This window comes from Arvicola amphibius, chromosome 1 (assembly GCF_903992535.2).
Source record: "Arvicola amphibius chromosome 1, mArvAmp1.2, whole genome shotgun sequence".
Lineage (NCBI taxonomy): Eukaryota > Metazoa > Chordata > Mammalia > Rodentia > Cricetidae > Arvicola > Arvicola amphibius.
This window is the reverse complement of record NC_052047.1, coordinates 197,475,672-197,501,627: the sequence shown is the minus strand read 5'-3', so window position 1 is coordinate 197,501,627 and position 25,956 is coordinate 197,475,672. Positions and strand designations below refer to the sequence as shown.

At 45.3% G+C, this 25,956-nt stretch overlaps 1 protein-coding gene across 1 annotated transcript in view; it reads right to left on the bottom strand.

Annotated features, from left to right (window-relative positions):
* Window positions 1–1,697: 1,697 nt before the first annotated feature.
* Atrnl1 (attractin like 1) overlaps window positions 1,698–25,956 on the bottom strand; it is a 545,233-nt gene continuing 520,974 nt past the window's right edge. Inside the window, exon 30 of the mRNA XM_042054482.1 lies at window positions 1,698–2,426. Coding sequence (XP_041910416.1) covers window positions 2,305–2,426 — 122 coding nt within the window. The 3' untranslated portion in view covers window positions 1,698–2,304. The remainder of the gene's footprint in view (window positions 2,427–25,956) is intronic.

Below are 25,956 nucleotides of genomic sequence, written 5' to 3'. Positions count from 1 at the left end.
ACCAGCCGTCTGAACTCCTGACTTCTCAGGAAGAATCTGCACGGGCGTGACTCGGTTTTTAAAGTGAAGTGTTAGCATGTAAAGCGCTCTGGAGGTGTGGCGGGGCAAGCAGACCACAGATATCAGTGATGCCTTTGGTTTACTTCACCGCGGGGTGAAGAATTTTATTTCCAGTCAAAAGATTTATACGCTGAGGATATATTGCATAATTTGGCCACAGAGTTAACGGTAGAGTGTGACATTGCATTAAATTCCATAAGTCTCTAAAATTCAAATTTGAAGTTTTAAGAACCATGTGGGGTTCGCGGTGGATGAGGCTGGACAGCTCCTCCGCACTGCGCTGACCGCTGGAAGCTGCGAGGGGCGCACAGGTCTGGTGCGCTCCACCGTCCCCGTCCCAGCTTCTCTAGTGACAGCTGCTGCGGATTAAATATAACGAGCAACTGCTTCATTTCCTAACGGCTAGATCTCTGTAATGACCCAGCTTCGCCAATTTATTATTTCATGGGAAAAAATGAACATGTAAAGTGTCCAACAGAAGCTGATAAAATTACTTGACTGCTTTTAGGAGACATTTACAAATTCAGCTCAACTGGTGTTCTGAGAGAAAATGCTCTGGGAAGTACCAATGACCAACCCTCCCTCTCCCACCCAAACCCCACAGGCTGTAGAGAAAATTACTAAAACTATTCTACAAATTCATCTGATTTGGGTGCATGGAAAATAGAGTAAAATTATCATGCCAACATAAAGAATATATTCTATATTCCAAAGGCTAGTTATCAAAATAAGACGACCATGGTTAGATGCCACCTAACTATGTTTTATATGATGCAGCTACATATTCTGTGGTCATTTTTGTTACATATTACACTTGATTCTCATCAAATTAAGCTATGTATACATGGAATTTGAAATAAATATTTGATATTGCAATAGGGTCATATTCTGCTACTGTACAACCATGGCATGCAAGTAACTAGGCATTAATTGTAAAGTTTCATCACCTTCCAATATTCCAAAGAACATGAAAAGTGTGTCCACAGTACGTAACGTGGATAGACGCAACGACTTCCATGCTAAACAAAGCACAGCGTATGCAACAGCTCTGGGTGTCTTATTCTCATCTCTCCCGTGGTCACCCTGAAGTCAACCACGACCACTCCAGACTGAACATCAGTGAACCGCAGTCCGCATTAGCACACGATGACAGTTCCAGGCAAGAGCTGGCCTTTTGTGTTCTTTCTGTTCTTATTCAGGGCTTTCTGTCATTAGGGACGTTTTTGGATGTGGCCAGCAATGAATTTGCTTCTGTACTGTGGACACCTCACAGCACGGTGTGACTGTCCTGGGGACAGGGATTTGCTGATGCTTGCCGGACAGACTCTGGTCTGCCTGCATTCTACAGGAAGAAGTTGGTAGCAGGGAACACGGGAAGGGTCACCTTTAAGGTCCATTCTGTAACACTTGTAAAAGGCAAATAAATCTAGCGAGTAGAAGGCTGGGAGAAAGCGACATTCTAGTGGCGACTCAGAGGAACACGCTGGCCTGGCACCACGCCATGATGCCCAGGCAACCGAAGCATCACCACTGGGATGAGAAACTCCGCTGTCCAACTGGAGGCTCTTTGTGGGAGGAGAGGACACTGACCCGGGCAGTCTTCTCCGTGCTCTGTCCCCCACGCTCGGAATTCTAACAAACTCCCTGCGACACATGCATGCAGACCAACTCTCAGGTCTGATTGCTACAGTCTCAAGTTGACTCTGGATACTATGTGGTCATGTGGAGATTTAAACACATGACCTACAGCTTATTAAATAAAAGCCTTGCTTTCATATTCATGAGAGACAACAGCAATTACAGCTGCCATGATCTGTTCACTTCCTACTCATATGCAAATGGCCTACGTTTGCTAATGAGGCAAAAAACTATACATTTCTTACCATTCAAGCATTATAAAATGTCTTTCTTTAAAGTCTTGGGATATAAACAGTTGGTTTATATGAATTACATATTTCCATTTGCATTAAGAAACAATATACATCTCTTTCCATAGTAAGTTATGTTAGCTCTAAGCCTACGAGAGCCATAAAAACTGACTATCACTTGTGACCATCAATACTGCTACTTTTAAAAAACTCACTGGCATTCTTTGGCCACTTGGGACATTGCCCACTTAGAGGGAACTGTACATGGACCCTGGATCATAGGACATAAACCTCTGTAAAACCCAAGGCCACAGAACAGCTCTAACGGAAGCCATTTGTGAAGTAAACCAGCACACAGAACAGAAGAGGTCTCCATTCAGACACAAGTTCCTTGCCGTGTGGAGAGGTGTTTACGGTTGCGGACCCCAGAAGTCTTGTCTTTATTATCAGAAGGCTTCTGCTGTGAGGTGTCTATCAGGGCACTGGCGATAGCAAGGCCTGGAAAGGAAGGAGAAAGGCATTTAAACGTCCACACAGATATCTGGTGTAACTGGAGGGTTCTCGTTCTGTCTGGTCCTGCAGCCACTTTTAAAAAATCACTCAGAGGCTTAGTATTATTTACATATGGTTTAGCTTATTATTAACTGGCTTTTACAACTTAGATTAACCCATTTTTAGTAGTTTATATTTATCGTGAGGCTCGTGGCTTGTTAACTGGCATAGTGCTTCTCTGGCAGCTGCTGGTGTCTCCCTGACTCTGTCTTCTTCTTTCCTGTATCTGATTGGATTCCCCACCTAGATATATTCCGCCCTGCCATAGGCCAAAGCTGCTTCTTTATTAACCAATGGTAATGAGGCATATTCACAGCATACAGCAAGACATCTCACATCAGTCTGGAATGGACAGGATGACTTTGGATAATGTTAACACACTCAGCCATGAAGTCCTCAGGCGCTTCCTGATTATCTAGAGTTGAACAACACACACGAGAAGAACAAGAAGCTAACTGACAATATTGGGCAACTGAGTCAGAGCTTGAGGGAACACTGCAGTCAGCCGTGGATACCACTGCTCACCTCGCCTCTGGGTTTTACTCTGGATGGACTTGGAATCTCCAAGGTTACCATTTGGTTTATGCTTCTATAAACAAAACTCATTAGATGTGTCTTTTAAAGGAAGCTTGGAACACTGTTAAGTTTCTGGAAAAGCTGAACATTGGCACAAGATTATCACTTGAGGTTGGTGGCTTCCGTTAGCAGGCCCGTGGCTTTCCACATATCACGTATGCATATCACAGAGCTTCCACATTGCTGCACAGACGGTTTGGTTGCCCTGAAAATTCCCTATGCAACACTGATTTATCCTTATCCCTCTCTAGGAAGCATGACTATTTTCCTTCTATAGAGTCCTAGAATTCTTGAATAAAACAAAAATATCAGCTAAAATTCCCATCCTTTCAGGGCCAGAATGCGTGCCCTTGCTTCAGACTTGACTGAAGGGCCCCGAGGTCTTGGTGCGTTGACTTTGAAGTGAGTTGACCCTGTCCTTGTATCCCCATGGGCACCTTCAATGCTGCTTCTCAAGGAAGATCTTTATTTTGGGTTTTATCCCACACGAGATGTTATTGAATCATGTCATTCTCATGGGCCAGTTTAGTCTACATAAGCTTCAAGTATAATTTTGCAAGAACAGAACTCAGCTTTCTAAACAGAAAGAAATGACAAGAAAGGACCATGAGATCAAGGAATTCCTGTGGAAGAAAGGTCATCTGACCTTAGAAGGGGAGGCCACTGGGTTCCCTCAAAATGGATTTTGGTAATCTTCGACCCACCTGAGTGAAGCTGAGCCGGGGAGGAAACTTAAGTCCCTGCTTAAGAGGGTGAACAGTGGAGAGAGTTGAGTGGGCTTTCCTGCGCAGGGAGGCAGGTGGAAGGAGGGGTGAGATGAGCTCATGACTAGACAGGATCTGTCTGAAAGGGAAATACACTCATGGACATCTGGAGACAGTAGGCGATGGTGGAGGAGCAACCATGGCCAGACAGAGAAGGAATTCCAGTTGCAACCACAAACATTTACTCTTCAGGGGCCAAGGTCCCCTTCAGAATGCTAATATCACCCTGAAATTTTTTAGCGATACTGCAGGCTAGAACTTGAAGAAAGCTTGTTCTTGCTCTTGGACATGCACATATGACCTCCTGGGGTGTCATAGATTGTGCTGTAGGGTTTACTCATGATAAATACTTTATTTCTTTACTTCATGGATGTGGAAGCCTTTAATTAAAAAAAAATCAGAGCCTTAGTTATGCTAAAGTTCAGATGGAGCAGATCTCAAGTTTCCTTGGGCCTTCTTCTGTGATAATTTACAATTCCCGCTAGTTTGCTCCTGGAACCGACTTACCCAGAGACAGGCAGATGTAGGACATGATATACAACTCCTTTACTGTGGGCAGCGATGACTAACACTGATTTTGATGATTACTACATCTGAATAGGAAATCACGCCAGTGCTCTGAAAAACACTTTTTCATTTCCATGTAGCTCCAAATGTCATTTCTCTTACAGTGGACCTTATCCCAGGAGTGAAGTAAAAAGCTTCAGATGCCAAAGCGGGACCTTCTCTGCTAATTCACCATTGTCAGTGCGCCTTTGTATCTGGGAGTATACGACGTCCAAACCCCAGTTTAAGTACTGTCTCTCACAATACTCTCAGTTTGCCCCAGGATTCTGAAGGTTGGGAACACATAGAACTGAAAATTCGCAAACCATATTTTAGTTAATATACAGATAAGATAGAAAATCAGGCTTTTAACTTGGCAGCTTTTTGTGCTTTCCTATGTAAATGAACAATTAAGTCCATTTAGACTCTTATGAATAGCACAGAGCATGCTGGGAACCTTGAAATGCTCTTGGTAGTGGTATTTGAGTGCTGTCCACCCTGTACAGTTCTAGAGGACATTCAGGGTCACCTTTACCTTGTGCATAGGTTAAATGACATTTCATTCAGGGTTAAGTTTGACTCTCTTATGGAATCTCACGGCTTGTGACCCATCAGGAGTTCATAATTATGAGATTATGAACAGCACAAAGGACATAATTATTTGTGCTTGTGCGCCTTGAATGTCAAATGTAAGGGCTTTATTTCAGAGTTTGCATTTCTCCTGTTTGATAGAGGGTAAAGTTTATAATCATCAGATGAACCCAGAAGTTGCCAAGTCTTCATCTACTGCCTTCAAGGGTGAGGAACTGAAACAGGCCAGGTCTTCCCACACAGCAGGGAAAAGCCTTGTGGGGAGGCTTAATCCCTAGCTTTATTATTCTGCCTTCTGCTTTCATTAAATGACAAAAAGAAGTCAATTTAGTAGCTTTCAAAGGAGGAATGCTATCTTCCAACCCCCTAACAAGCTCCTTGTGAGGGACAGACTGGACCTGTGGATCTATAGACCCTAAAGAAGCTCAAGCTGTCACCAGCTGCCTGTTCAGAACACCAGCCTATGAGCCACAAGGAGCAGCCAAGGACACCAGTGAGCAACAAGCTGCAGGAACGCAGACAGCTCTCCAAGTTCAGGAGCGACCATCTTTCCAAACAGTTAGGGCTTATTGAATAACCAGGCAGCCCCTGTAAGCCACATCAGTTCCAGTGTAGGACAACCGGAAAAAGGAAACGTTCGCCCTAACCAAGTGTGCAGGACACCACCTCTACTCAGTGGATCCGCAGCTCCTGTAACCCAGCACTCCCCATCTAGACGTAACAGCATTCCTCCTGTCCTCTCCAAGGCCTGAAGGCAAGTCCCCCGCTGACTCTGACGGTGGCTAGGTCCCTCCCAACAGCGAGCTCTTGAGATACAAAGCTTTCACTAGTTTTCATTTCCACACTGGCAATGAGAGAGCTGCAGAGATGAGTAACCTCAGCTCTTGTCTGCATTTTAAGAGGCACACACCATAAAGCAATGGGTTCTGAGAGGGGCCCTGCCGCGTCCTCTGTCTCCCAGTCTGGAGTGCCCAGAACTTCTCCCTGCTAGGGCTTTCCTGGGACGACCCTCTGCCATGTGTCCTGGGAGGGAGCGTACCATGGTACCCTGCGCAGTGGTGCGTGCTGATTCCCACTCGGGTTCCATTAAAATCAGGTCACTCCAGAGGATCATTTTTCAAAACGTCACACCAATCATCTGATGAAATCCACTTATTGTGCTCTCTAGGCCTCCGATACTTCCTTGTTATCAAGGCAACACAATTAACTGTGGGGACAATTCATTATCTTAGACTGCGGTCTAAAGGAATCTCATTTACCACGTCACGGTGAGGCGCCGGCACTGTGGGCTAGTAGAATGTACATCAATACACACCCATAGATTCAATAAAAAATGCTAGGGTTCAAATATTTACTGTAAGCCTTAGCTCTTTGTACTTTTAATTCGTAAACACAGGCACTGTGACACATTGTTTAAATTCCAAGTCTAAACCACGTAAGTAAGAAAGCCCATCTCCTGTTTCCCTGTCTCCCATGACTCCCCGGCATTTCCAACGTGCTGCCCTGGGTCACCCAGGTGGGGACAAGATCAAGGAAGTGGATACTTTCATCAGAATTTCCCTTAGCAAATGGGCTAGGTTCAGCACACATGGTCCTGGGAGCCAACAGTCACCACGCCATTTTCTAAGCGGGGAGAACAACGCCCCAAGATTAGACTGGGCAGTAACCTCAAGTCCATTTGCTTCCTGACTTGTCTATAAGCACGTGCAAACCTGTCTGGAACAGAAAGGAACATAAGTAGCTGATCATCGGACAGCTCACGGCAAATACATCTTCAGACATTAGAGACACATAAGGTGTTTCATTATTGTTTGTGAAACCCTGGTTTTCCCCATGGAAGCGGAGTGGTAACAGGAGACTCTGGCAGCCACAATGTCATCATAAAAGCAGTGATGTGTGTTTCTTTACAATTATGCAGGAACAATTAATAAGTCCAGTCATAAATGTTGCACATCAAATGAACCTGCTTTGGAAAGAGCATTCCAGCGTCATGCCCAGACCTCATGCTTACAATTTCCAATTGAATAGAAACCTTGAAAAAGTCATTCACTTTGAAATGCTTTCCTCCCAAGTCTGTGTAAAAGCAAGCACCACTATATATTTTAATTTTCCAGGAAAACAGCTTCATTAGGCGTGAAAGGTTAATTGCAGGTTTAAGTGGAGTTCAGGGAAGGGTGCGGGGTCTGCAGCGGATTGCACAGCCTGCTTTGGGAAGACAGAACGAGCGCTATAAAGCGTGTGCCCCGCGTGTGCCCGGCTGGAATGCTTTACTACCTCATTTACTATCTGTCTTCTTTTACTGCCTGTATTTGTAGTTCTTCTAAACCTTTAATGGCTACAGTTTTATTTCACTGTAATCAGATTTAAATGGAAATACCATGCTGGGCTGTTTAAATGTTTTCCTTCTGATTCTATATAGCTACCCACTTGTGAGCAGAGCCTCTGTAATCTGTCACATGATTAAGAAAGTGACTTTGGGAAACTTTGCTGTCACACAGCCTCTCGCCACGGTGCAGCCTCTGCTGAACGTTCAGCACAGCCCCACTTGCCAACATTCAGCCATGGCAGGATGCATAATTAGAAAATATGCATTTCCATTTTAATTTATCTGTTGGAAGGCTAGCGCAAGTGAAGTCATTATTAGGCAAAACTCCAAAGGTTACATTGTTGAATAAAAATTGAAAGACTTCAAGTGTTCCAGACGCTGGAATGACAAATGGGAGCAATGCTTGTCTGTGTGCTCAGAGGAATGTTTCTCCTCACCTACTGAAAACCACTGGCCGCCACAGATGCCAGTATTTAAATACAGGTGATCTTTGTATTCTGCTTATAAAAGTTATTTGGCCTTTAACACATGATAATATTGTGTAATTTCATTTAAAGGCACAGTGTTTAAATTATAGAAAATGTAACCCTATTAATCCCACGACACCCAGTCTAGCATTCTATAACTCTGTTGAGCATGCCCTTGGCTCTGTATGATATCATCCCTCCCTGCCTGGAATGTGTTGTCCCAAATCATCGAGGTGAATTCCCATGATGCTTAGCAAGCAGGGCTTCTTCCATTTCTCACCAGTTCTAATTTTAACTACACTGTAGGAAATTTTACTTGGTTCTTTTACATAATTTTTATTTTTAGAGTCATGACATGTGAAAAAACAACATCAGCTTTTTGGGCTTGGAAATAAATCTGGAACTCAGCTGAGACTTCCCTCTTCCCAAGCCAAGTGAAGCAACCGTTCTGTAGAGTGCTCTTTGGGCGGAGGGTGGAAGACTGAGTTTGAGGAACAGTCGAGTCTACATAAGATTCTGTGTTAAAACAAACAAGACCAAGACCCCAAACAAAATAAAAGTTCAAATATAGAAAAATCCCTTATTTTAAGACCAGTAATCCTTAATTTCAAAGTGTTTATCACAAGTTGAGAAACTGAAAAATGACAATGTTGTGATAATGCCATATTGTATTTGTCTTTGTGTAGAGACACTGTATGTTAGTGTTTCTTAACTAAATAAAATTATGGATGTGGGAGTGTTATGTAAGCTGTAAGGTGCTATCCAGAGTTCATCAGTAAACTATAAATGCCTCAAAAACTCCCACCCCTACACATCAAGAGGTTATCTGAAGAGCAAGTCACTTCATCGGGAAGGATTCCTTGGATGTCTGCCAGACACAGGAACTGCTGCTCTCGACCCTAAGTGACAGGTGTCAGAGACCTGGCCATTTGTGCCACCGATCATCAAGAGCATGCAGTCTTCCGAGCAGGTTATGGTGAAGAGTGTACAGAGGACTGTTCTGAGTGCCTACCACCCACGATTGCAAAACTGTTAGCTATCTGAATTAATGCCTCCTTGAGGACTAGGTTTTTTTGGAACCAGAAGAGTCAAGCAAGCTTTCAAAAGATGGAGCAACCAAGAGTCCTGCACAGCTATGATGCTCGTGAATACAACAGTGACCAACATGGCATGATCACCCTAAGAGTGCAGTAGTGGCAAGAATAGTGGCAGTAATCAACAGCTTTCTAACTGAACTCAAGACCTGCTCAGCAAGACAGATCGTGCCCGGCACTGGAAACCTAGCCAGCTATCTCATGGACCTTGGTGGAGAGCCCACAACCACCACTTTACCAGCCCACAATAACATCTAAGTAATTCTAAGTATCTGTCCTTGTCCCCACAGATAAGGGAAGTCTTCACCCCACATCAAGGAAGAAACTTCTTTTTGCCACAGACAAAGACCATTAGAGAAAGCCACATCCAATCAAAATGCAAAGCTGTGGAGCCCAGTCCCAACGGATACATCTACAAAACACATCAGCACCCACGACCTGAGGATCAGGGAGTTTGCTGTGAGACCCTGTCTCCTGGTAATGTCAGAAGCTACACCCGTGCAGTCATACTAACATGGCTGCCTAAACATGAGCTGCGTGCGGACAAGAGAGGATGATCAAGTGGATGGAAAGACCATGAGGCTTAAATCCCACACAAAGAACTGCAGGCAACTAAGGAACGCTGAGGGGGGGAAATCATCTCCCTAGAGAAGGGCACAGTTGCCAACACTGAAAAACATATGTAGAAGCGACATTATACAGGCTTGACAGGTTTTACACACACACACATCTGCGCACGTGCGTGCAACAACAAAGAGGACATGAATAGTTTGAAAGGGAGCAAGGAAAGGTATATAGGGGTTGGAGAGAGGCAATGTATGGGGAAAATGACATATTATCTCAAAATAAAAGAGAGATCAGTCATCACCACCATCACCACCATATCATCACCATTATCACCACCACCATCACCATCACCACCATCACCACCACCATCACCACCACCATCATCATCACCATCACTACCACCATCACCATCACCACCACCACCACCACCACCACCATCACCACCACCACCACCACCACCATCACCACCATCACCACCATCACCATCATCATCACCACCACCATCACCACCATCACCACCATCACCCTCACTTTCATATGCAAAGTGTCAAGGCAATCGGAAGGAACAGAGAAAACAGCGTGAACTGTGTAACTATGATGCTGTCCTGTTGCTGCATTCATTCATTCATTCATTCATTCATTCATTCACAAATTCATTCACTCAAAACTAAGCGTGATTCCGAGTTGGAACGCCAGGTAAGGGGACAACACACAGAAAGACGGACTGGAAGACTCACAGACAGCACCTACGGGGACAGCGTGGGCAGTGAGTTGATGCTGTGCACAGTCCTCAGGGTGAATTCTCCTGATGTTGGGGAGAGGTCAGTGAGAGGGCTTGTGAGGACATGCGTGACTCGTGTGTGCTGCCGATGCCTTAGGGAACACGCGAGTAGGCGAATTCAGTGATAACTGTGCACCGGCCAGCAACCCACAGAGAAAGCACTGTTTGCATTAATGTCGCTTGAGTTATTTCAGATCCGATTAACGATTAACCTGCGACATCTCAGTTAAAACACGCCTTTTCATTCACCCTCCGGGCTGCTCCTCAAGACCATTCTGCTGAAGTGGGTCGGGAGCTATTTTTACCCTGACTTCACAGATGGCCAAGATGAGGCAGAGTTTGTAAATGACTAGTTAGTTCGCACAGCTGGCGGGGTGCAGGGACCTGGACTCCCCGCCCTGGATCGTGGGGCCAGGTCTGCTCACTTCACAGGATAAGAGAGGAATCTGGGGCTTGAATATGGACATCCATGGCAGGATTTTGAGCCAAAAGAAAAAGCAAAACACACTGTTAGCGACGGGAAATCAGTATGGTCCAAGGCATAATTACTGTCGATGATAACAAGGGCCGCAACAACAAAGACACAAAACACCATTCTGCTACCATTGATGGAAAGCATGCACCAAGCCAGGCATTGCCCTCAGGACTGCATGAACATGTTTGCATCAGTGTGTGCAAACAGCAGTGACCGTACAGGTCCAGTTGATTAACGTGTATGGTGGGCATAAGGCGGGCAATGTGCTACCGGTAGCTGCCTGCTCTCAGAGAGCGCTGAGCTGGGGCAAGAAACAAGAGCTTCCGGGTGTGCTGCTGACTGTCGCCCATGGGTTATCAATTCAGGATGACTTAGTCATCCAGGGACACGGAAGGCACATGGGAACAGGTGAGAGGTTAGATTTTTCTATGAAACCAGGAAAGAAACCACAGTGAGAATGAAATGGGATGCACAGGGTAGGTATTCTAAGTAATTGTGAGAGACGAAAGCTCAGCCGGCCCAGGGCACACGCCTGGTTTTCTGGCTCGGATGAACGCCTATGTATCCAACACTGTTGATGGAGGAGGGTCAGCGGAAGCATGACGGAAAGGAACCAGCTAGGCTGTCTGTGTGACGACCTGGGGAACAGGTCAGGGGCGGCGATGGGGAGCAACACGAACTGCTGCTATAGTGTTCAAAGTCAGAGCACGTCACGGAGAGTTTGTTCTCAGCCAGAAAGATGGTTCTGGTTGACGTCAGGGTGGGCAATGCGGGGAGAAGCAGCCCTGGCCTTTGCATTAACAGACGTGGTCACACTGAGCACTGACACCTGCAGGCAGGAATGGGACAGAGAGGGGAATGGGTCCGGCCCTTGTACTGCACTGGGCCAAAGTACAGCTTCCTGGCTACTGGGCTGGGCAGAGCAGGTCCGGCAGGGAGCTGGAGGACAGGAGGCCACAGTAGTGCAAAGATGAGAACAGTGTACAGAGGATGGGAGACAGGGCAGAGGGCAGGGGCGCCAGGGAGGGAGGATCCTGGAAGGATGAGCCCACACGCGGCCATTATAACCCACGGGCCTTGTTTCTGTGTTCAGTCACGGATCCCCACATTCCACGGCAATTTTAAGCCATTTGAGTTTGTGGCTTCCGATTTTTTCCTTGACTCACAATTCAGAGTGTTTCTGACAATATTTCTAAAAAGTTTGAGTTCGTGGCTGCTGAGGTTACTTCTGGCTCTTTCCGTGGATGACTCCAGCTGGTTTTCTTCCGAAGGCCACTGGCAAGGCTCCAGATATTGTCTCTGCCTCCTCACGTGGCAACAGAAGGAGCCAAAGATCACTAAGAAGTCAGAGGACTGGTGGGCCCAGGAACTTGTGTAGAAGCGAGCATTTGGTCTTAGTAGCTAAGGACCAGAGCTGTGTCGGGACCCAGCTGGCAGTATTGCACACGTTTGAACTTATGCTTAGATGTTGTCCCGACGTCAAAGGTCAGGGAACTGACCGAGTCTTCCTGTAGGGTTTGTATTGCTCTTTTAGTTTTGATTTCTAATTCTTTACATTTAGTGCAGTTTTATTGACCTCCCTTTTGATTGGGAATCTGCTGAAAAAAAGGACTGTTCACTCTTATGTCCAATGTTTCTCTTGATAGTCAATAAACCCTGCAGAGGAAAGACCTGTGTGCCACGGGCCTGTGTGCTGCTGGAGAAGTAACTGAGAGCATACACCTGCATCTGGGTAGCCGAGGACCAGCCGGGCTACACCCACGCAGCATGGGCAGCACGGGGAGCTTCTGGCCGCATCGCTCGGTCCCTATCACAGCTGAACAGGTTTCAGTGGCTGGGGCTGTGTGCACAAGATTGACAAAAACCAGGAACAGCTGCCACACTGGCTTGGCGTCCAAACGCCAGGAACGGCTCCCCCTAGCCATCCCTGGAGAACCTGCTGATATTGTAAACTAACCTGGGAATCCTACTCAGGCCCTGTTCCCCTGCAGGGTCCCTTCACTTCGCCTTTCATGTCCTCGCTCAGAGGTTTGTGTAAAAAGTCGGAGCCAACACAGATGCTTTCTCTTGAGCTGGTTTAGATCACAGACCCTTCTACAGCTTCAGATCAAGGCTAAACAGTCTGGGGAGGTGGCAGGTACCGTTAGCTGGACACAAAGCTTATGGTACTACACTGTGCCAACGTCCTAAAAGATGTCATATGAAAATAGGTGACACAATACATAGCTATCTAAGTAAAGCTAAAATGTTATTTTAACGAACTCCATTAGTAAAGCAAACTTGTGGCCTCTACCAGAAACTCAGACTGTGACCAAAGTGGGAGGAAGCAACTGGGGTAAAATTATGCAAATTCTCACTTACAGCCACTTGCATAAAACAGGAGGGGAAACATTACAGGGAATTATGACTGTCCTATTAATAATATTATAAATTACTCAGACCTTACCAAAAGTTATTATAGACAACTTAAAGGCCAAAGGCAGTAGAACAGAGACTGGGGTGTCTGTAGACAAATTTCCTTGGCTGGAGAAAGCAGCAGAGATGGGAAGTCCGTTTCCCAGAGCAGATTTGTGAGCCTGGCTCAGATGTTGGAGGAGCTGTTTAGGACGAGCCAGTGTGCACCCGCCTTGTTAGGCTACAGGAGGACCCCTGAGAGGCAGCTTGCCTAGCTGACCTCCATCCTAAGAGAGGATGGGAAAATGGGGCTTTTGTTCCCCCAAGCAGGTTTGAGTAATCTGGCTGTGTGTGGCCCATAAACGCTGACCCTGTGTGGTGAAAAACAAAACTATTGTTTTCTTTTGCTTTGCCTTTGAGAACAATAAAAATGGCCTTTGGGCAACTATGAGTTGAGAGGTATCACAGGGTCAGCAGAATCAACATTGGTGGGATCTTCCAAGCTCCGCAAGTGTGTAAATCACAGAGGATCCGGCTTTGGAATGACCCAGAGAGATAAACGCTGCCCAGGGCATATGCCCAGGCATCTCCAGGCATCAAGTGAGTCCTCAGGCCTGGGGTCCACGATCCCTGCTCAGGACATGCTGGGCCTCTCGCAAGCCCTCCTCCAGGAGAGCACACTGCTCAAGCCAGGTCCCTCACAGGCAATCAATGAGATGAGTTAAACAGTGGACGGAGGGCAGCATCTTGGTGGCATGTGTCACTACAGAAGGCTGGCCAGGAAGGGACGAGAACCCAAATGTCATTTGTGGGAGAGTGGGGAGATTCTGCCCTCTCTGTGAGGCAGATTCACCTTGGATGCCATCTACCTACTTTGGTAAGTGCCTCAGCTGGCATCAGATTATAGGGACACTTTCAGGCCAGTAAGAAAAGCTCTTCTGATCAACGGTCGATGAGAGCAGGAGGCTCCGAGCTGCGCTCTGGAAAGGGGTTTTCAAATTAGGCTTGCTCCCAGGTCCGGGCAAGGCGCCAGCTCTCCACCCAGCTGCCTCTGACGTTAGCTCAATGGTAGATGTGCTCCATAATTAGAGGGCAAAATAATTTTAACAAAGAAACAAAACTTAATATTACATTTTAGAGGCACTGCAGCTAAGCAAAGGAAGGTTAGCGGAAGCACGGCGCTATCAGACTTTGGAAACTACTATCACATTTGATTTCACAGTTTTAAACAGAAACTTTCTGGTATTAAAGTAGAAGAAATGCAGACTAAAATTTTTATTTGCAAGTGTATTTATAAATTTCCTACAAAATAATTCAAAAGGGAGATTTTTAACCGCTAATGAAATGATTCAATTGTACCAACGGTCACTTCTCCACCTTTACTCCTCTGTAAAGGCCGCCTGACCAGTTGGATCATCGTAACCCGCACGGAAACAGGGTCCTGTGAGCATTGCCCTACGTCTGACCAGTTAGCGCTCATTCCTATTTACCTTCTTAGAGGGGAATAACAAACCACTGTTTTTATTTCTCTGGTCCAGTACTGAAAGAATGAGATGGATGGAGAAATACCAATTCTGATCAATGATCCAGCAGGCCGAAAGACCCTGCAACAGTTCCCAAGCGCACCCAGATGTGAGACGTTCCACCCTTGGAGGAGGAGTGCAGAGAAGGCCTCCTGCCTCCCCCAAAGGACCGGCGTCTCACTGTGCGACAGTCCTGCTGCACACCACAGAAGGGATTTAGGGCCGCAGAGCCCAACTCCAAATGTTGTTTCTCTTACAGGTTACTTAACCTTTCTCAAACAGCTATCATATTCGACTGGCATTTGAGAAGTGAGGTGAACTGAAAAGTTAAAAAAAGATGGATCTTTTAGACATAAAAGCAATCTGCTCAACTTCCCATCTTTAACATATTGACATATGTTTTGTTCCAGTATTACTCAAAATTAGCTCTGAGATAAAAGTTCATATTAATTATCCCATAATGCAGCCTCATCACCGCTGACATTTTGAGAGAGTTGATACAGCCAAGACAGAAACTAAAAAGTGGGTGCAAAACTGGCACACATCAACCCCAAAGAGCCTCTTCCTCCCCACAGCTCATCCCAAAGAGCCTCTTCCTCCCCACAGCCCACTTCTCTTCCAGTCATCCCGGCGATGCAGGATGCGATGGAACTGGACCCCCTGGCATGCTCAGACTCCTCCTTCTTTCAACCTGTCTGGCTCAGAGGTACATGAACCAAAAAGATTTTGGCTACAATTCAGTTTTAATTTCACTGTTTTATTAATTTACTAGCCTTTGACCTGCCACAAAAATAAGACAAGTTGTGTCAAAGTCCTTAGGGTTTGATTCTCTTCTTCAGTTTAAATGCTTACCTTCCAGAAAGAAACACACTAAATCCAACCTCTTGGACTAGGAAGCGCTGTAAAATTTAATATTAAAAATGCTTATTTACTATCCCATGTAACTTTCTAAATTCCCGTGACAACGTCGGCCTAGCCACGCCTAGCCTCTCTTTACTGCAGCTCCATCTTCAGTGCGGACGTACATCATTGCTCCAGTTTGCACTGCATCAACAACAACACCGCCATTTCCTCTTGGGGAAAGGAGTGGGCAGCAGGACGCACAGCGGGGGAGGAACTGTTGTGGAGTCCCTCAAGTGTGCGGGCACAGTCGTGCCTGTCTCACCATAGTGACTGAAAACTGCCTCAGACCGTGGGAGAAATGAGCCATGGGATAAGTTCACAAAGTAATCCTAAAATGTTATGCTGTTAATAAAATGCCACACACACATGCACACACACCACTCACATATACATATTCACACACCACACACATACACACAGACACAGACACCACACACACACAGACACGCACACACACGGACATGCACATACACACACTCACACACAGACATGCACACACACAGACATGCACATACACACACTCACACACATACACCACACACGCAGACACACACACAGACACACCATACACACACACAAACACATGCACACACACAGACATGCACACACACACTTACACAAACATATACCACACACACAGACACACACACACACGAACACACCATATACACACACACACACACACAAACACATGCACACAGACAGACAGGCACATACATACACTTACACACACACACATACACCACATACACAGATACACACACAACACACCATACAACACACAAACGCACGCGCACACACACGGACATACCATACACATTCACCACACACACAGACACACACACACACGGACATACCATACACACATACAAACACATGCACACACACAGACATGCACATACACACACACATACACCACACACAGAGACACACACACGGACACACCATACACACACACAAACATACACACGATTGGGCCTTATGAATCAAAAGTTACCAAACATTCTATTAAATACATATTTGCATTTGGTATTACCAATATGAATGTGAGCAAAATTGTTTCTGAATTTAGCAAAGTTTGTCTCACTTCTAGTTTTTAACAGAATAGCTAAACAATGGGAATGGACAGGCAGGAGAAGGCTGAGCGTGAGACCCTGGGTTGGAGAGCATTAGCTAATCAACAGATGACTCTCCTTCCCAAAGTGCACTGAATCAAACATTTGTTAAGGACTTCTCAGATTTTTACACAAAGTAATTAATATGGTATCTGCAATAGAAAATTACATTTTAATGACTTTCTGTTCAACTTACATGAAGTTTATATAAGGAATATTTTAGGAAGTCTAAGATTTTCTTTCTACCCAAGTTATTAAAACTTGTGTTTGAATGTAGCTCCTTTCATTAAAATTAAATTAATTAGCTTCAATTTCTGAAAAAAAAATAACTGCTAAGTTTTACTGTACTAGTTTACACAGCTCTGATATGCAATCATGAGAAAAGACACAGTCAAATAATTTTCTTTTCTTGGAAAGAATTTGACAAATGCATTAGTCATGAAAAAACCCAAATTTGGTTTTCTTCACTTTTTCATGCAAAGATACACACGGATAAGAGAATACTGAGATATCGCTCGTCAAGCAAAGTGAGACATAACAATAAGAACGGGGCATTTGGGGAACCAGAGACGTGTGAGACGGAAGGAACTCAGCTATTCTCTGTATAACAAGTCCCTGATCTTCCAAATGCTCCACAGAGCCACAGAGTGAGGAGGGATCATTTTAATTTCCTCCACTGGAAACTCCCGCTAAAGTCAGACTTATTCAAGCACAGAGCAGGTTGGCTTTTAAATCATTGAGCCATGCGACTGTTTGCTCCAAGGCTTTGAGAGTTCAGTTAAAGTGTGGAGATGATGCTGAATCCTGGGACGAAGAGCTTTATGTAGAACTTTAGATTAAAACCAGCATTAAGGTTATTCCCAGCGCTCACTCTGCGCTGATATATTTGATAGGACGGTGTGAGGTAGATGAGGAATCCGAGTTGGGTGAGCAACCAGCAGAAATGGGTCCCAACTACTCCTCCCATTTGCTGCTGGTCCTTTTAGATGTTTAGCTTCTCACTTCCCCAGGCAGTCTGACTTACAGACTTCATCTTCATGCTAAGAAAGCACAGAGGAGGCAACAGAACTTCCCTGTTCTCAGTTAGGGGTTATGTTTCAGTAGGCACTTCTGAAAGAAATGTAATTGAGATTTTTGATATGAAACATAGATATGGTTTACATGTATACCTAAATGTATATCATCTATGCACATACATACACACAATATGTGTGTGTGTGTGTGTGTTAGATGATGATGCTATTAAGTTAAATTATGGGATCTTCCCACAGAACAATTTCACTTTTGCAGAAATATTTCAAACCTTAAATAAAGGCATATGCAACAAAATTCTGTAAGAAATGGAAAATCTGCTAGGTTTGGTGGCGCACTCAGGAGGCAGAGGCGGGTAAATCTCTTAGTTCCAGGCCACAGATGCTACATAGGCAACCTTGTCTTAAAAGAAGAAAAAAAAGGAAACTCTTTTTGCCATTTGTGAACTGTGTGGGTCCCAGGAGCTCGTGCTCCCCTTTCATCTGTGATGAACAAACCTTGCTATCCTAAGGAAAGAAAGGGGATCTCCCATGTGTTCTTCCAGGCATGAGTCTTGTTCTTGTGATAAGAACTCTGAATTCCTTTCATCCTACAGCCTCTGCTTCTACAGAATAAATTTACCTTTCTCACATTTATCCCATGACTCTTCTCTCTCATTGTTCTTATTAGTTTTAAATTTAAAGTCTTTTCTACACTACATGCTGGTTTGAGAAACTGGTCAGTGCTGGTGGAGTATTTTTGCTAGTGGTAGTCATCACCGACTGACGAAGACGACCCTGCTTGCTTACATGTATTAAAGCCCTGCCCTGTTTCACTTGAAGAGACATTTGAATGCACTGTATTTTTTAGAGACATTCAACTGCATTGCATTTAGTTAGAGGACTATGCACAGGCTACTCATTACTCTGTCTTGTGAAAACATACAATTCCTAGCTAACAAGACATACTGTTTCCACATTAAAACATACATAAACACTTCCCAAACACAATGCCAATCTGCTTATGAAAATCTACACAATGTCTTCACAAAATCTATGCAAAGTAACTGTGATAAAAACACGCTGGCCAGTGGGCTGGGCTCAGAGGAGCTCTGGGCCCTGGACCTGCACCATCGCTACCTGCACTCCAAGGTAGCTCACGCTGGGTCACGTGGATGACTGTCTGCTTCTCTAGGAGAATCAACCACCTCCAAGGCAGGGAAACAGCACTCTCACTCCAAGCTTTGGAGACCAGGATTTTCAGGCAACTCTGAGTTATTCACTGAATCACCCAGCCTGCTTTCATTCCACAATATTGGAAAATGTTTTTTTTTTTTAAAGTGTGCTAAATTGGGGTTAATCCAAATTTAGATGAGGCCATTTCATCCTTTATCCCGGCAGCTTTGGAACACCAGGCACCACAGAGCATGGTGTTCTCTGACCTTGGGGTTCTCTTGGGGTTGATTCTGAGTGCACGGGGTCACCTGTAACACACTCGGTGCCAACACCGGAAGTCCCTATTAGCCTCAAAGCTCAGCAAACACACAGGGGCAGCCCAGTGACTCTGGGAACATGGCCGTCGCGGCAAAGGTGTGCCCCTCCGTGTGCCTCACCGTGGCCTGGACCTCGGCACGCGTCCTTTGGAAGGGGACGGTCTCTGGAGCACCGCTCCGTTTCTTTTCTTGCGTATCTGTTTTATACAGGCATGACTGACACAGGAAGGGCAGCACACATTTCTTTATATCCTTTAATACGTTTCAATTCACGTTTAAACTTTAGAGGCAAAATATGTTCCACGTACAACCTACATCCATTTCTTTTAGACTATCAATAATTATTTTCCTTTTATTTTGGCCATCCATTCTTCCTCTGTCTTGTTGTAAACCACCCCCTTTAGTTCCTTGCTTCTGTTTTAAAGCCCTGCAGTACGAGGGCTAGTATTCTACATTTTTGATTAAATTAAAGTTATCTAAACCCCTCCCTTCTTCAGAGGTCTCCTTATGGAAAACTATGGAGCTGTCTACTGAGCCTCTATAACGCCATCTTCTGAGAAGCTCCAGCTGTCAAATCTGGACTTGATTCTGTGGCATGTAGGCCACTTCAGGTGGTTTCAATAACCACCTCTTATTATTATAACTGCCTAATATTATTTATTATTATTATGCTACTCCCAGATCCTCATTTTCTCCCACAGATAATTTACACGTGAATATCTCCATATGTGCACCCTGGTGCTAAGTCACCTCTCTCCACTTTTTCTTTACCCCGCAGGCTGCTGTTTTGCTGTAATTCAACACTAGGTGCTACGCAGCACAGGCCTCTGTAAGCGTGAGTTCCTGTCACCGGCTACGGGAGCTCACTGCTAAGCACAGCGGGAATGTGTTCAGATTGGGCTTGACCACATATGGCCACTGTAACAGAAAGCTTACATCCACTCCAGGCACCTGGGGCCTCCTCTCTCCTTCCATGAGCTCCCTTGTGGTAGGGCCAGATGGACGATGGTGGATGTGTGCATGTGTGTGTGTGTGTGTGCGCGCGCGCATGCGCGAGTTTTACGTCTGTAACACAGGTAAACGCTTTTTTCTGACAAGGGATAGTGAAGCTTCCCAGAGCTCTAGTCTCAACAATGCCCTCCTCTGCCCACCACCAGTCTGCTGAATCTCTCTGAAGGTGCTTGTGCCGGCTCTGGCCTTGCTTCCTGAGATCCACAGCGGCAGCTGCACAGCTGAGCTGAGGGAAAAGCAGCAGGTGCAGACTCATGGTGTTGCATTAGAACAAGCTGTGACCCGCAGTCGGCAGAGGAGAGCTCAGGGGACAGCATCCAGGGGAGCACATCAATGCTCAGCAGTTAAGCTCACCACTCTCCCATGGCCATGAGAGCTGTGCACAAGGGGACCCAGGGAATTAAGGTTCCAAAGTCACAGTCTCCATTATAGCCTTTCTGTGGCCCATACAACTACTGCCCTGCATGATAAATACAGCTGGAGATGTTACTCTAGAAAAAGCTGGAGACCACTTGTCATGCCCGTAATATTAACATGGCCGTCATCAGTTTACCATCCAGGGAGGCTCTGTCTCTTTACCTTGCAGGAAATGGTGATGACTTATATCTCCCTGAATTTCTCTATTGTTACTCTCAAGCATGGCTATTGTTAAATTCACAATACACCTGGCATTTCACCTAGACACCTGGAGGAATAAATACCCTGATCTGCCCGGTATAAAAAGGGCATGGTCACTTGGCACAGCATGTTAGCAAGCATCCCGCCACGTGACCAGATTCCAAACTGAACATCTTGATATGTTATCTCTGGCCAAAGTCTGCCAAGTACCTGCTAACACTTTATCTTTGTATTCTAAGGAGGCAAGGATTCCTAACTTAGGATTGGAATCTGGAGCTGTCTGCACATTGCTATATGACCTTTTAATACAGTAATGGTTCTCAACAATATGACCGAATACAGCCCTCAAAACATTTTATATTCTTCCTTATGATGTGAAAAGAGTCAAAAATACACAGCCTGTCCACATAAACAATGTCCATTAAGGTAACAGTGGGCTACTATACAGGCGGAACACAGAAGGTAACTGACTTGTATATAACATGTGTATTTCATGGGTGATAATCACACACTACTGACCACACATGGCCATACTGTAAGTTAAGTAGATACTGCCCAAATCACCGAGATTCCTTAGGTACAAATGCAGAGGATACAGGTGTCTTTAAGATGGTGGGTGAATGTGTAAAATGATAGCCAATGGTGGGGTTTTAACAGCTCCAGAATGATTCTAAACAAAAAACATATACATTCCTAATGATTTATACAGCAGTTCTGTTTCTAGAAAATTAATTGTATATTAGACCCATAAACACTGAATTTGTTTGTTTGTTTTGCTGTTTGTTTGTTGATACAGGGTCTCACTATGTAGCCTTGACACTATATGAAGACTAGACTGGTCTTGAACTCACAGAGTTCCGCCTGCCCCTGTATCCTGAGTTAAAGGCGTGGCCACCACGTCTGCCACTGATCTGAGATGTAAAACAGAAGTTCAGATAACGTAGAGCTGTCTTCATTTTCCTTCAATGAGTGCCCCACAGGCTCTCTAAGCTGGGGGGGAGGCAGGAAGAGTCCACACTGCACGGCACTGCTCCAGATGACACAGAGGACACAGGATGTCTTCCCTATCAACTGAACGCCTGCATACTGATCCCAAACACCACTCACGCCTACAAATGCCAGGAAAGTTCTGAACTCACCCATGAATCATTGTTTAAGTGGTTTTTAGATTTCCTACTTACTGGGAAATATTTTATAGCCTCATACGTGAAAAAAACTCACCAATTCCCATCACAGGCCAGAGGCATGAAACACTCCAGCATTTATTCCCATTGTTTATTTACTCACAATAGTTAAGATCTTAAAAATTTGATTGCCAGTGTGGATAGCGGAACCTTTGATGGTGGGGCCTCATGAGAGACAGTTGTCCCTGGGTGAATGTCCTTGATATATTGGAACCTGGGCCCCTGCGTGTCTTTATGTTGCCTAGCTACCGTGAGGGGAGCAGCTTCCTCCCTCACACACACAACTGCAGGGCCCAAAGGAATAGGCCAGCAAAGTGCGCACTAAAACTTCTACACCTGTGGGCCAGCATAAGCCATCCTCCTTACAAGGGCCTCGGGTGTTTCTTTAGAGCAACAGCAAGCTTCGTAGTGCACTAGCTTCCCCCAGGGTCCCCCTTTCATCTGGTTCATGGACACGCTTCTTCTTTAGCACTCGAAGCTCGTATGACAGATCTCCTAGTGGTGTGTATAGCACTGTTTTTACTGCAATTCTGGAAGAGAATCTGGTCCTCTGACCTCCCCTTAGCATTTTCAAATTCCTCATCTCACTATATCTGCTGTGTAAATATTCACTGATTAAAGATCAAATTATTTCTTTAAATTTAGGGATGTAATTGCTTTGAAATTATTTAAGCTTTTCTTGAGTCACTCTTACATTTACAAGGACCATGTGTAAGACTCTCTGCTGATCCTTTTCGCTGCCCAGAAGGCATGGAAGACAGGCTCCGAGAGCAGAAAGGGAGCTGCAGAAGGCAGAACACTTCAGCGGAAACTAAAGGCATCTTAAAAGAAGTGTAAACATGTTTCTCATGATTACTGAGTCTGATTCTTTACTAAAAATGAAATTTTACAAGTCAATCAACCAGAGAATGCATGTTAATAATGATAATTGACCTGATCTTTGTTGTTATCACATTTTCTTACCTGTTTACATGGAGAGTACCAGAAGAGAACGCACAGACCTGAGACAGGAGTGGGCTCTGAAAAAAATCTCCCTGCAAGCTGAATTTTTACAGAATTTGGCTGTATCTGGTGAGCTATTTCAAAGGGTTTTTGTTTCTTGTGAAGTGCCATTTGAGAAGAATAAGCAAGATTTTTCTTTTTAAAATATTAATCACATATGACTTTCCACTCTATGGAAAGTCTGTAATAGATTTAAATACTCCCGTCATTGAAAATGCAAAAAATGAATCAACACCGCCAAGACAAACCAAACAGCAAAACACAGAATAAAGCCGCTCCATGTGAGGGGACTTTCTGACACTCTTTCCTCGCTAATCCAAACAGGCACTCGAAAGAACAGATACTATGTTCTGCACTGCAGGGAGAAAGTTGGGATCTCCCAGATTGGTGTCCACTCAGGTCACGTGGTTCTGCAAGAGAAGCCGTGAGCAGAACCAGCTGTGAAGCTGACATTGTTCCTGGCCCCATGTGCAAGCTTAGGGCCAGAAGCACCAGGTACCTAAGGCAGAGGGCACATCCCGGGTTGCTGTATATGGGAACTCACTGACTTCACACCGATGGTGTGAAAGCTTGGATCCAATGGCGTGTGTGTGTGTGTGTGTGTGTGTGTGTGTGTATGTGTGTGTGTATGTGTGTGTGTGTGTATGTGTGTGCACGCACGCACATGCATGCGTGTGTGGTGAGAGAGGGAAAGGAAGAGGGAGAGGGAGAGAAAGAGAGACAGAGACAGACAGAGAGAGAGAGAGAGAGAGAGAGAGATAGAGAGAGAGAGAAAGGGAGAGACCTAGTGGTGACTAGGGATGGAGGCTAGCCCTAGCCGTGACTCTGGTCCTACTTCTGTTACAAAGTCCCAGACTGTAGAAAAAGGAGAGAAGTTGGGAGCATTGAGTCAAGGCATGAGAGCAGAGAAGGAGCCCCAAGTGAAAGGAAGACCCCCAACTTCAGGCAGTGGCCTCTGCCAGCACCAAGTCCCTAGTAACACAACAGGTGGGAAGCTGTGCTGTCTGTCTGTGTCTTACTGCAAAGAGGTCTATAATAACACTTTTATGAGTTCCGATAAGCATGGGGTTGCAGACTGGCAACCAGAACAGAAACAGGCCCTGGTCAGAGGCCTTTCTCACACATGCAAGTGCAGTAACACACGGCCCATAAGGTGAGGGGCAGCTGGTGCCATATTCTCTTCCTTCTCCCTGCGAGTTCACCTTACACGGTATGGTCTGTCTTTGGTCCGTCTGAGGGCCCAGGCCATGTGACTTGCTGTGTGGCGCAGCCGTCAGAGCCCAGCCGGCACTGTGCAGATTTATAAAGCTATTGAGGGTTGGCGATTGTGATGAGGCCACGGTGAAACCTGAAGCAGCTTGGCAGCAATGCAGAGACTGAAGGGCGGGGTCACTGCCTCCCTGCAGCCAGAGTCAGATTGTGGAGCGTGGGTATGACACCGAGTTCAAGCAAGGAGACTGCCCTTTTAGACGCCCATTCGAACTGGAAAGTCTTCTAGAAAGACTTGCAGAAGCTGACTCACGACCGTGCTGCAAACACTTAACAAGGGCTTTAAATGATGCTCAGCTTTGAACAGATAATTGGCCCAATTCTTCCCTTCTCCGCTGTCTGTAGCTACCATTGAAATCAATGAGCATTGCATATTCAAAAGGGACAGAGAGAACAAAGTTGTAGGTTGAATTAATGGGATAAAGGACTGCAGAGCTCTTAAAGCTTGTGCAATTAAACCGTGGTCTCACACAATTCTCTAGGGTCAGCAGCAATTTGCTGGCCTAGGAAAGCCAGCTGACTTCCCTTTCAGAGGGGTCACGATTTATAGAACGCATTTTCCTAGACATTGGCACACGGTCCTTCTCAGCTCAAAACCTACCTTCTCATTCAATCTCTTTAGAATTTGATGCCTTGGAGTCTGGGGCTCATTCACAAGCCCTTAGCTCCAGTGACAATCACAGTTATTCCAGATGCATCCTGCTGAAGGGTACGGCACACAGGCACTAGGGTCATCTTGTTTTTCTATAAAATCTGGGTGCAGTATACACACTGAGTAAATATGCATTACTTACTTAATAAGTAATACTTCATCATATATATCATGCTTCCATTGTCTTCAGAAAGCTGCGACTAGCAAGAATCCTGTCGTCACATCCCCAACACTTGATCTGGTTGTAATTATCAAATGTCTTTAATCAACAAAATAGTTTTCAGTATGTTCAGCTGGATATTCACAAAGCCATTAGAAAAATATTTCGGTATTTGCTGAAGCGATTTCTCCTTTGGAACAGAGAGAAGGAGGTGTCACTTACTAACTCTCTTTTATATGTTAATTTCTCTCCCAATGCTTTCCTTTCCTAATGAGTTCTCACAACAGTGGGTCGGGATGCTGTCTTTTTGTGTTTCTGTTAGAGATACAGAATTGAAGTCCTAGAGAGATGAGGTAGCACGCCAAAGAATGACACAGAGCCAGGAAGCAGCAGTGCTGGGGTCTGAACCTTCTGACTCCCTCTTCCCTTAATGGTTAGCACTCGAGAAGCAGAAAGCCAAACATAAGAAATGTATTGACATTCAATCAACAGAAGTGAACACTGACAACTGCGGCTCACCCCGGCTACAGAGCAGCTGAGAGTTGAGTGTCAAGAAGGCAGAAGTCCACGGGTACCTCGAAGGCCCTGCAGGCCACTCTGTGGATTTTGACAGTAGGAGCCCTCAGACTGAGCCCTTGTGTGGCATAAAAGTGTCTCCATTTGCCCCGACAATTGCAGCCTATTCTAGACCCACCAATTCCTGCTCTTGGGTAGGTACACTCTCAGAGTCAAAAATTCCCACACATTTGATTGTCCATGCCCAGTGTCTTCCTCTCCCCAGCCGACCCATTTTCTGCTTTCTTATTGCCCTAGAAACAGATTCTCAGCCCCCTTCTGGCAGGCTTCAACTGCTACCCCCATTCTCAAAGCACTTTGTGATTGATACCTGAAACTTAGATTAGGGTACTAACTTCAGTTTTGGACCACGCTTTGTTTGTAGCCAGGAGCACACTGG